At 63.8% G+C, this 11,873-nt stretch overlaps 1 protein-coding gene across 15 annotated transcripts in view; it reads left to right on the forward strand.

Annotated features, from left to right (window-relative positions):
- Window positions 1-8,381: 8,381 nt before the first annotated feature.
- Pou2f2 (POU class 2 homeobox 2) overlaps window positions 8,382-11,873 on the forward strand; it is a 35,028-nt gene continuing 31,536 nt past the window's right edge. For all 15 annotated transcript variants that reach the window (XM_060366415.1, XM_060366416.1, XM_060366419.1 and 12 more), the window contains exon 1: window positions 8,382-8,462. In XM_060366415.1, the coding sequence (XP_060222398.1) occupies window positions 8,435-8,462 (28 nt within the window). In that variant the 5' untranslated portion in view covers window positions 8,382-8,434. The remainder of the gene's footprint in view (window positions 8,463-11,873) is intronic.

Consider the following 11,873-nt stretch of genomic DNA (forward strand, 5'->3'; position numbering starts at 1 on the left):
GAGAGAGAGAGAGGGAGAGAGAGGGAGAGAAAGGAAGAGAGAGAAAGGGAGAGAGAGAGGGGGAGAGAAAGGGAGAGAGAGAGGGAGAGAGAGAAAGGGAGAAAGAGAGGGAGAGAGGGCCCTTTCCCCCTTCTCTGGGTGGGGTCTTTTGTCCTGGCTGCTGTGCCCTGTGCTCTAGGCTAGCTCCCTGTCTAGCTGTGCCGTGTGCTCTAGGCGAGCTCGATGTCTGGCTTCTAGAGATCCTTCTGTCTCTAGCTCCCACATCACAGTAGGAGGGCTGGGCCGGCACACTCACACTACAGCCCCTGGCTTTCTGTGGGTACTGTGGGATTCGAACTCAGGTCCTCACACTGGTGTGGAAAGCACTTGACTCCCCGACCATCTCCTAAACCCCTCCCTCCCTCCCTCCCTCCTCCTCCTCTCCTTCCCCTCCTCTCCTTCCCCTCCTCTCCTTCCCCTTCTCTTTCTCCATCTTCTTTTTCTTCTTCGAGACAGGGTTTCTCTGTGTAGCCCTGGCTGTCCTGGACTCACTCTGTAGCCCAGGCTGGCCTCAGACTCACAGAAATCCTCCTGCCTCTGCCTCCCGACTGCTGAGGTTAAAGGTGTGCACTGCCACCAACCGGCTACCCCTACATTCTTTTTTAAAAATGATTAACATTTCATGTGTATAAGTGTGCTCTGGTACATGCATGTGTGTGTGTGCATGTGTGTGTGTGCATGTGTGTGTACATCATGTGTGCCTGGTGCCTGGGGAGGGCAGTGAAGACCTTGGATCCTCTGGAACTGGAGCTACAGGCAGATGGTTGTGAGCCACGCTGTGGCTGCTGGGACTGGAACCCAGGTCCTCTGCAAGAGCAACAGCACTCCTCCCTGTTGAGCCGTCTCCAGCTCCAGCCCGCTCCCCACCCCACTGTTGAACTGAGGGTGAAAGGAAACTCCAGGGACACATGTCTGGTGAGGTTGGCAGGGGCCGTGAACGCTTGTCTGGAGGGCAGTGTGGACTTGGTGCCAGTCTGTGGGGCGTGGGCATGGAAGGGGCTGCCCGATCCGCTTTGGGATCCGGGGCGCCGAGTGCCTGGAGTTGCAGATTCCACTCCACCACCGCTCCAGTGAGACCTGCTCCCGGATCGCGTGCATTTTAGTTAGAGACAGGGAATGAGCATGACCGACAGTGACTTATGCTACCATGCTGTGGGGAGAGCACAGACCTGGCCACAGGGTGAGTGGGACAGGAGGAGGTGGCCCGGAGCGCGTCCTGGGGACCAGGACCCTGGGGAAAGCCGGCAGCAGTCCAGGGCGGCAGCAGGTCAAAGGCCTCAGGTCAAAGGCCTCCTGGGGACTGACCTTGGCTTCCTGCAGGCAGCGGTGCACAGTGTGGGGGGAAAAGGAGGCCCTTCCGCAGGGCCCTGGAGACGTGGTGGGGCGGTGGGGCGGTCTGGGGGCCTCGGGGGAGCCCCCTGGAAGAGGGGGAGGGGAAGAGAGGACCAGACAGGGATGAGGACGCTGGGGAGCCCCTGAGAGAGGGAAGGGCGAGGATGCTGCGGAGCCCCTGGGAGACGGGGAGGGGAGCCCCGCCGCGGAGGAGCATCCTGGCCGGGGAAACTCGGTTCAGCCTTTGGACAGCTCCCTGCGCGGCCCTCTTGGTGCTGAGCGCTGTGAGCTGAGCGCTGCGGAGGGGGGCACATGTGGGCTGTGGGGAGTGGGGTGCGGTGGGAGGTGCTGGGGCTCCTGGCATGAGAGCGGGCGAGGCCCCGCTCCCTGGGAGACTGGGGGGTTGGCGTGCCAAGGGCTCTCTGGGCGTGCAGGCTGGCAGGATGCGCAGTCCCTGGGTTGTGACGCTCTCAGCTTAGCTCTGTGGTTGCTCTTAGCCTCTCGTGACTCTAATGGGAATAGCACAAGACCAACCCCATCATTCCGTGTGCCGACTCAAGGAATCAACAGGAGGAGTCCTGAGCGTGCCCTGCTAAACATGCTGCCTGTGCTGTCAAAATCTGTAATCCCAGGGCTGGGGAGGCAGAGGCAGGAGGATTCCTGAGACTTGCTGGCCGGCCAGGCTAGCCTAATTGGGGAGTGTCAGGCCAGGAGAGACCCTGTCTCAAAAGAGATGTTCCGAGGACGAAGCCCAAGGTTGTCCTCTGACCTCCACACAAGTGTGTTGTATGTTAGTGCTCCTGTACGTGTGTGTACACACACACATTTTTATTTTATTGTTTTGTTTTGTTTTGTTTGAGGCAGGATTTCTCTGTCTGTCCTGGCCTTGCTTTGTAGCCCAGGCTGGCCTTGAACTCAGAGATCCTGTGAGTTCAGAGATCCTGCCTCTGCCCCCTGAGTGCTGGGAGGACAGGCGTGCTCCGCGGCGCCCGCTCAGATGGACATACTTATTTGGAAGAAAACGGGAGGCGATAAGGGTTCCACCTCTATGGCGGTGGCCAGGCCTCTCGGACTCAGTCTTTCTAGATGGGGCTTGTGTGAAGACTGCTCCTGTCTCCACGCCTCCCTCCCCGATGCCACCCCTCCTTCCATCAGCCCATCTTACTTGTCCATGCTGCCGCGTGGGGCAGAGCCCACTGTGTTGGTGTGGGCCCTGCTCGGAAGAAAGGGAGTTCAGGGCCAGCCCGGGCTGCACAGCCTCCGTACAAGAAGGCTGAGGGTGGCAGGAGGGCTGGGAGAGGGCTCAGCCAGGGAGTGCTGGCCACACAAGCACGAAGCCCCGAGGCTGATCTCTGCACCGCGGAAAAGATGCCAGCACGAGCCGGGCTGGAGCGTCTCTGAGTTCAAGACTGGCCTAGTGTACAGAGTGAGTTCCAGGACAGCCAAGGCCACACAGAGAAACCCTGCGTCCCCCAAATGCTGGACACAAATAGTGCACTCTTGGTATGTCCGCAGAGGCAGGAGACCCCTGGCGCTCACTGACCAGCCAGTGTAAGCAAAGCAGGGAGGCCCAGTCCAGGGAGAGGCCCATCCTAAAACAGAGATGGAGGGAGAGCAGTTTGGGGCGGCAGCTGACCTGACCTTGGCCTCCGCACGCACCTCCGCACACACGTGCACAAACGAGCCACAGGTGGCTCTCACCTGTGAGCCTAGCACTCAGGCTGAGGCAGGAGGATTGCCACACGGTCTAGACTGGAATGTAGATGGAGCTTAGGATTCCCCCATCTCGTATCCAGAGGTGGGAAGCTGAGTACAAGGAACGCGCCCTCTGTGGTCAGGTGGTTGGCGCCAGAAGCGGCGTCACTGGGCTGTTTTGGTCGTGTTTTTATTATGCATGTGTAGGTGTTTTGCCTACATGTGTGCCTGTGTGCCACATATATGTCTGGTGCCCATGGAGGCCGGAAGGTGTCAGAGCTCCTGGAACTGGTTCCAGGTAGCTGGGAGCCTCCGTGTGGGTGCGGGGAATCGAACTCAGGTCCTCTGGAAGAGCAGCCGGTGCTTTTAGCCTCTGAGCCATCTCTTCGGCCCTGATGACCTTTTATGTTCTTTGAGCCACACTGCAGAGCGTCACTTCTTCCTTGAAGCAACCTGGAAACTCTGGCAGCTCTGGGAATGGCAGCGGCATCTGTTTCCATGTGGACTCACGTGACAGCTAGCAACCGTCTGCAGCAGCTCCAGTTCCCAGGGGCCGGGTCCCTCTCTTGGCTCTGTAGGCCCCAGGCGTGTGCGTGGCTGGGAGGAGGTGACTGGTGAAGGCCCGAGTTCGATGCCCAGCACAGATGTCAAACGCCTCTGCTGGACTCAGGCGGGAACAGGACATGCCCGAGGCTTGCTGGCCTGGACACACCCCCCGAGCACACAACACACTGTTGGCAGACCCATGCCACTGCCCACGAGAAGCCGCTCCTACTGGAGCGAGTTAAAGGTGGATTTTTTCTTCTTTGCACGCTGCGGGATCGTGTGTACTGAGCCGGCACTTTGCCTCTCAGCCACATTGTCACTGGATTCTGCCGTGAGCCACAGCTCCACCCTCTACCGCTGACCCGGCCGGCCAGGCCTGCAGAGCAGCCCTGCTGGTCTGCCTTACTGGGGGAGCTTAGGCGTCCCCCCTCGCCTCCATCAACCCTGAACGCCAGGGAGGAGAGAGAAGGCCAGTAGGAGAGGGCACAGGCCCCTTCACACCCCCCCCCCCGGCCGTTTAGGGCTGAAGCGTTCTTTTGGGGCTATGCCAGGCAGACGCGGCCAGCTCCAAGCTGCCCTGGTTGAGGGTTTCTCTGTTTCTGTTTGCTTTGGTTTGGCTTTCTGAGACCGCTCTCTCCAGCTGTCCTGGAACTCACTCTGTAGACCAGGCTGGCCTTGGGCTCACAGGAGCCGCCTGCCTCCCGAGTGCTGGGATTAAAGGCACAGGCCAGCCTTATTTTTTTTTAATTGTATTTTTTTTTATGTGTGTGTGTGTTGTGTGGGTGTGTATTGCTGTTGTGGAAGACAGGGGAATTGGGTCCTCTGGAGTTGTCATTGGAGGTGGTTGTGAGCGACTTGTGGGTGCTGGGAATTGACCCTGGGCCTCTGACGAGCCAAGGCTGCTCCCAAACACTGGGGCATCTCTTTCTCTTATTTTGCTTCATGTTTAGGCAGGGTCTCTCGAGCCAGGATGGCTTGGAATTTGAGGTTCCCCTGCATCGGCCTCTGAAATTGCCAGAACCATGGGTGTGCGTCACTGTGCTGTCTGGGGAGACTCTGGGCAGGGGACTGGCATTCCTCACATGGAAGCTGAGGCGCTCAGATGGAACCTGGTGCTTTACCAGACATCAAGAGACAGACAGAATCCAGGCGCGGTGGCACACACCGTTAGGCCCAGCCCTCAGGAGGCAGAGGCAGGGGATCTCTGTGAGTTCCAGGCTGGCCAGGGCTGCACAGTGAAACCCTGTCCCCCAGTCAGGGAAAAAAAAAAGAAAAAGAAAAACCCCAAAATAAAACAAGCAACAGACTTAAGGCTGTGGGCGGTGCAAGGCCCCGGTGCTGTGGAGAGCACAGGGCCATCTCTCCCCTCTGCCTGACAACAGGAGGATTTCAGAGTCTAACAAGAGGCCCATGGCAGCCAGCAAAAACGCTGAGTCCTAATCCCCGAAGCCCAGGGCCTCCAGAAGGCCCACACCAGAGAGAGGAGGCCTGGGAGAGGAGAGACTGGGGTTTGAACCCCACTCCAGCAGCCACCTGCCTGTGCCCCAGCCCCTCAGGACCATGAGATGACAAACTCAGGCCCTCAGGCGGGTGGAGAGACTTAGGAATAACACGCCGGCTCAGAGAGCACGAGGGAGGTGCTGCGGCCACATCCCGAGCCGGCAGACGGCCCGTAAGAGCTTCTCTGACTTGTTTTCTGAGTTGGGGCCTCGAGTAGCCCACACGAACCTCGAAGTGGCCGTGTAGACTCTGACCCGTCTGCCCTCACCTCTCCGTGCTGGCGATGCAGGCCTGTGCCACCACCTAGCTGTGAGGTGCTAGGGTGGTCCAGGCTGAGCCCGCACTCTCTCTGAGCAGCGCGCCCTGCGCCCGGCCCGGAATGTGACTGACCTGCAGCCGTTGGAGTAGCAGAGCTGAGGGAACCTCCCAGCAAGATGGAGAATCATGACAGCGACAGACGCGTTTAAGGGCTGGGAGGTGGCTCAGCAGCTAAGAGCAGTGAGTCACTCCCCAGCAGCCCCTGCCAGCCTGCAGCCTTCTGTGGCTCCAACTCCAGGGACCCCCTCTTCTGACGCCCGAGGGCTCCCGGCACACACACCACGCATAGGAGCACATGCAGACAACACGCTCATACACATAAGATAAAGAAGCTCTTTATTTATTTTTGTTTTTTTGAGGCAGGGTTTCTCTGTGTAGCCCTGGCTGTCCTGGACTCACTTTGTAGACCAGGCTGGCCTTGAACTCACAGAGATCCTCCTGCCTCTGCCTCCCCAGCACTGGGGTTACAGGCATGTGCCACCACACCTGGCTAAAGGAAATCTTTTAAAAATTAAAAGATCTAGATTTGAGCCCAGATTCCAAGGCAAGAGATGGGTGCGGGGCGCTTCCCGCCAGCCCAGAGCTGGGTTGATGTGGCTGGCGTGTCTGGGTATGGAGACCAGCCGCACAGCCTACCTCTGGGAGCTTGTCGCTGTCCCGAGTTCCTGTCTGTGAGGGCCCCTGAGGCAGCAGTCCCCAAGCCCCTCGACACCCGGAATGGGGCAGATTGCTGCTACCGGCTCAGGCCCAAGCGCCTTTCTAGCTCAGCTTCGGTCGCAGGCCTGCGGCTCCTCTCCTTCTCCCCCGCAGGGCCGGGGTCCCAGGGGCCTCCCTGACCGCGTGCCTCGGCCCCATGGACAGCAGCGCCTGTGGGGACAGCGGGGCCCAGGCTGGGAGGCCGGCGGCTGCCGATCGCAGGGACCGAGCCTCGGAGGGTCCCCGGGGTGGCCGGGAGCAGGAGGCCGCTCGGCCGAGGGTGGAGAGCCGTGCTCGCGGTCCCCGGTGGGCCGGCCGCCCCCCCACGCTCCCCGGCGGCCCCCGGGGACCTGGCTCTAATAATGTATTTGATCGACTCGCCGGGCCGCGTACAAGCGATTATTGTCTTGTCGGGAGTCAAACGTATCGATCCGGCGAGAAATATGAGCGGAGCAATGGGGCCCGCGTGTCAGTTACCGGCCCCGCCGGCCCTGGGGAGCCCCCACGTCTCCTTTAATTACCGCTCAGCCTGCCGCCGCCGCCTCCGGGCCGCCTCCCCCGGGCTCCCGAGCCCCCGGTGGCCCCCGGCGCCCACCGAGGCCGCCGCGAGGCAGCCGGGCCGGGTCCGCGCCCTGCCCGCCCGCCCCAGCCTCCTCCTCCGCCCTTCCGCCTCCCTCAGGCCCCCCCGGGCGGGGACCCACGACCGTGTCCAGCGTGGAAGGCGGTGGGGGGGTCTGCCCTCGGGGACCCTCGGGCCTCCCCAGCCGGCACACCCCAGGGGGCCTCACTGGGCACGGCGTCCTCCCTGCTCCCCCGGCCCAGCCCGTGTGCTCCCCACAGGCCCGGTCACGGGGGCCTTCGGGGGGCACCCCGACCCCACCCCTCAGGAGGGGACCCCACCCAGAGTGCTGGTGGCTGCGTAAACCAGGCACCCACCACCCCGGGGCCGTGGGACACACTCGTGGGCAGAAACTGTAGCCAGCGGCCGCCTGGGCTGCGGATGGCCTCTGAGATGGCCTTCTCGGTGATGGCGTCCCCAGAACCACGCGTGTGTGTGTGTGTGTGTGTGTGTGTGTGTGTGTGTGTGTGTGTATATGTGTGTGCGTGCGTGTGTGTGTTCGTGTGTGTGCGTGTTTGCCTATGTGCCTGTGTGTGTGTGTGTGTGTGTGTGCAGCACCGTGCTGAGCTTCCTGCTAGGCCAGGGGTGCCGGTGCACAGGCGGGAGGCATGGGACACCCATGTCGTTCTTTGTGTGCTTCATGCGAACACGGGGGGGGGGGGGTGGCCCACGCGGCCAGGCGGGCCGCCCACCTGTGTACCGTGCCCTGTGGGCCCGCGTGGGGAAGGGTGAGGGTAGAGCGGGAGCTGCGTCTGGGTGGAGGTGGGTGCGGGGCCACCTGCAGAGATGTGAGCGGTGCGGGCCTGGCACCCCGGGGTGCCTGTGTGGGGGCCGAGCCAGGGGGCGTGTGCACGCGCGTGGCGGGACCGGCCTCGGGCTTGGGCCGGGGGAGCCGGGCAGCGGCCGGAGCCTTTGTCTGCGGCGGATCCCGCCTTTGTGTGACCCTCGCAGGTGTGCAGGGGCGGGGGCGGGGGCGGGCTCCCTCCCTCCGAGCTGCAGCGACGCCCTCGGCCATCGCCTGGGCGCTGCCGCCCTCTGGCGGGGCTCCGGGGAAGCGCAGGCCACAGGCCGCCGAGTGCGGGGCGCCGAGCTCCCGGCCCGGGCGGGCACCGGGCTCGGCGCTGTGGCTGGGCCCGCGCCCCCCGCCTGGCCCGGCGCCCCACCGTGGCTCGCCCGGGGGCCCGCACCCCGGCTCTGCCGCCCACTGATCGGCAGGCCTCCCGTCGGTGAGCGCAGACCGTCCAGGCTCACACCTGCGGAGTCGACGCCACCAGGCTCACACCTGCCGTGTGTGTGTGTGTGTGTGTGTGTGTGTGTGTGTGTGTGTGTGTGTGGCTCGGCCAGGCTCTTCCAACAACCCTCGGACTGTGTGCGCTCTCACCTTGTCCCTCAGCCCCACACACCTGCTCCAGAATGTTCACACCATGCTGTGTGTGTGTGTGCGTGTGTGCATGTGTGAGTGCGTGTGTGTGTGTGTGAGACCCTGCAAGACTCAGTTCCTCCAGCCTCCTCGCTGTCCCCGCAGCAGCCCCTGCCCCCAAAGGCGGCCGGGCTGCGGGGTGGCCTGGGCCGGGTATTTTCCCGTGCGCAGGGGGCGGGCCGGCCCGCGGTTTCCTCCCGGGGCGACTTCCGCCCGCGCGGAGGGGCGGAGAGTGACACACTGTTCCCCAGCCCTGGCGGGCGGGCAGCATGGTTCGCTCCAGCATGGGGGCCCCAGGTAAGAGGCGGTCCCCTGCTCCCCCACTCCCACGGCCCTCGCGCTCGCCCGGGGCCCCCTCTCCCCTCACCGTCCTCCCGGCTGTGTCCCCTCCGAGGCCGGGAAAGGGCGGGGCAGGCGTTGGCAGCGGGACCCCAGCAGCCAGAGTGACCCCTAGGAGGGGCTGTCACCGCTGGGCCGCGCCGCTCCCCTCCGGACTGGCAGCGTGCAAGTGTGTGTGTGCCCTCGGCGACCCCGCGTTTGTGTTGGCTCCGTGTGTCCTCGACGTGCCTCAGTGGATGGCGTCGCTGAGCCCCTCCAGCACCCGCCGTCCCCTAGACTGATGCGTGTGTCCTCAGCTCCCTCGCTCCTCTCAGTGGTCACTTTCTCGGGAGCCTTGCCTCGACCTCCCCGGTGGCAGCGCAGCCCAGGGCTGGGCGCGGCAAGGGCCCACCACTCGGGTTCGCTCTCCTCATGACTCACAGCCAGAGCGGAGTGTGTCAGGCGCCCGGGGGCTGCAGGTGTGCACAGCGGTGCGTGGGGCTCGCTGAGCCCCGGAGCACCCGCCAGTTCTGTGTGGGTCTGTGCTGGACCATCGGGCTCGGCGGCTCGGTGGGAAGCACCCTGCTAGTGTCAGGGCTGGGGTGGGTGAGCGAGGGTGTGAGAAGGCGCCAGCTTCTCGGGACCTCAGCTGCTGGCTGGGAGGGCTTCCCGGAGCTGTGTGAGCGGCCGTGGAAATGGCAGAAGGTAGGATGACCGCAGACTGACAGGTGTCCGTATCTTGAGGTGACTGTGCAGGCTGTCCCTTGTAGGAGGGAGGCCTGGACCACACAGCAGCCCAGCCGGGCGGAGCCCCTGGCTCTCACACCCGGGGGCAGGGTCCTCACACCCGGGGCAGGGTCCGCATACCCAGGCCCTCACACCTGGGGGGCAGAGTCCTCACAACCTGGGGGCAGTGTCCCAGGCCCTCACACCCGGGGGGCAGAATCCTCACACCCTGGGGGCAGTGTCCCAGGTCCTCACACCCGGGGGCAGAGTCCTCACACCCAGGGTCCGCACACCCTGGGGGCAGTGTCCCAGGCCCTCACAGCCGGGGGCAGAGTCCTCACACCCAGGGTCCTCACAGCCGGGGCAGTGTCCCAGGCCCTCACAGCCGGGGCAGTGTCCCGGGTCTTCACCCCACCCTTGGTTCACACCCACGGCGTGGTCTGGTGGGAAAATCCATGCCCGGCTCGGCTCTCAGTCTGTGAAGTGTGCCGGGGTCCGACTCTGGACACAAGGGTGTGTGTATGACGGGTGTCTGTGCTTTTGAATATGTGAGTGTGTGCACGTCTGTGCCACTGTGCATACAAGTACATGTGTGTGCTCTGTGCGAGTATCTGTGGGGGTTTGTACACCAGCCGGTCCCTCTCGCCGTCTCGTTTGCACTGGAGCTGCGCACACTCCCGAGGCACCCGGGGTTTGAATTCAGGTTCCAGGGACCTGACCTCACACCCTGGTGTTGGTGTGGCTCGTGTCTAACCACTGAGCAGCTCCGAGGCTCCTCTGTCCAGCCGGGGGGACTCGTGGACCTTTGAATTGTGACGAAGGCCGGGACGTCGTGGGCAGGTTCCTTGTCCTGTTGGGAGGTGGGTTGTTGTGACAGGGTCTCTCTGTGTAGCCTTCACTGTCCTGGACTCGCTTGTACACCAGGGTGGCCTTGAACTCACAGACCTCCACCTGCCTCTGCCTCCTGAGTGCTGGGCTCACAGGCTTGTGCCACTGTGCCTGGCTTCAGATTTTTTTCTTTAAGTGTGTGTGTGTGTGTGTGTGTGTGTGCTGTTTCGGCCAGAACTCAGGGCTCTGTGCGCACTCAGCAAGTGCTCTCCATGCCCCCCTCACCCCGGCTCCCCACCTGGACTCTCAGATTTTTGTTTTTACACAGCTCGCCTGGGGTTTCTGTGTGAAAACAGCACAGGACGCTGGTTGTAATAGTTTGAGGTGGGTGTGTCACACCAGCCGCCTGTCTTCGCCCTCCCAGGGGCCCGGGCACGAGGCCAGGAGCGGGGCGCGGCCCCCGCCTTGCTCGGGCTCATGTTGGCAGAGCCTGCGCCCCGGCCAGGCCGTGCAGCCTGGGGTCCGCCGAGGCTTCTCCGGCCTCGCACACTCGTCGCCGTGTGCCGCTCGCCCGAGTCCTCGTGGGGCCTCTCCTGTGCAGAGCGCGTGTCCCTCGGGAGCCTGGGGCCCGCCCCCTCAGGGACCCGCGCCCTGTGACCGGGCCTCTCGGCGCCTCTCCGAGCCATCTGCGGCTGGCTGTGTGCGCGTGGTTCTTGGACTCGGCCATGTGTGCAGACCTAGTGTGCGCTCCAATTTTCCGAAGTTCCGGGTGATCGTAGGAGGCTCCAGAGCCGGGCACCCCTGCAGGCCGCACCGGGCGTGACCCCTGTGGGCGTCGGGCCGTACAGTCGGCGCCTGCTGCGGGGTTCGGCTCAGTCTCCAGCCTGTCCACCCGTCCGTTCATTCATCCGTCCGTTCATCCATTCATCCATTCGTTCCCGATGAGGCTGGGAAGTGTGATGCCCTCAGCACGCCCGCTGTGTGGGTTGTCACACGGTGTTGGCACGGCCGTGTGTCCCGGCCGGCGGTGGTGAGCACCAGCTCGTCTGTGTCTGCTCCCAGCCCGTCTGTGCTCACAGCAGTGTGCTCCCTGGAGGTCAGCTGGGACAGCTGTGCAGGAGGGCGGTGTCACGGAGGTGGGCACGGACTTTCCGGGCAGCACCTGGCCCTGCCCCCGGGCATGCACCCAGGGCTCAGGCCAGGCATGGGGTGAGGGCAGGAGGCAAGGTGACGGCCAGGCCGGGTGAGAGCCATGCAGGGTGAGGGCAGGCGGGGTGAGGACCAGGAGGCTGGGGTGAGGGCCAGGAGGCTGGAGTGAGAGGCCAGGAGGCCGGGGTGAGGGCAGGAGGCCGGGGTTAGGGCCAGGAGGCTGGAGTGAGAGGCCAGGAGGCCCGGGTAAGGGCAGGAGGCCGGGGTGAGGGCAGGCAGTGGGGGTGACAGCCAGGCGGGGTGAGAGCCATGCAGGGTGAGGGCAGGCGGGGTGAGGGGCAGCCCTAGGCTCTCTAAATTTAGCCCCCATTTCGGTAAGTGTACCGAAGGAGAAGCTGCACTAAGCCCGGCGGGAAACGTAGAGCAGAAGTGAAAGTCGGGAGGGGAGGGCGCAGGGTCTCAGCCTGGGCCCTTGGGGCGAGTGGGGGTGAGCTCGGGGCTGGGCGGCCTGGGGCTCCGGCCCGGGGCCGGGGAACCCGGGCATGCAGCTGAGGAGCCCCGTGCTTTTCCTCCACAGTCCCCTCGAAAAGTCACGAGTGGCCTGGGTGATGGGGGGGCAGCCAGCGGCGGCATCGAACTTTTACGCTTTCCGTGTGACTGGACTTCAGGAGTGCCAGGGCTGTGGAG

Source organism: Meriones unguiculatus, chromosome 14, assembly GCF_030254825.1.
Source record: "Meriones unguiculatus strain TT.TT164.6M chromosome 14, Bangor_MerUng_6.1, whole genome shotgun sequence".
Classification (NCBI taxonomy): Eukaryota; Metazoa; Chordata; class Mammalia; order Rodentia; family Muridae; genus Meriones; species Meriones unguiculatus.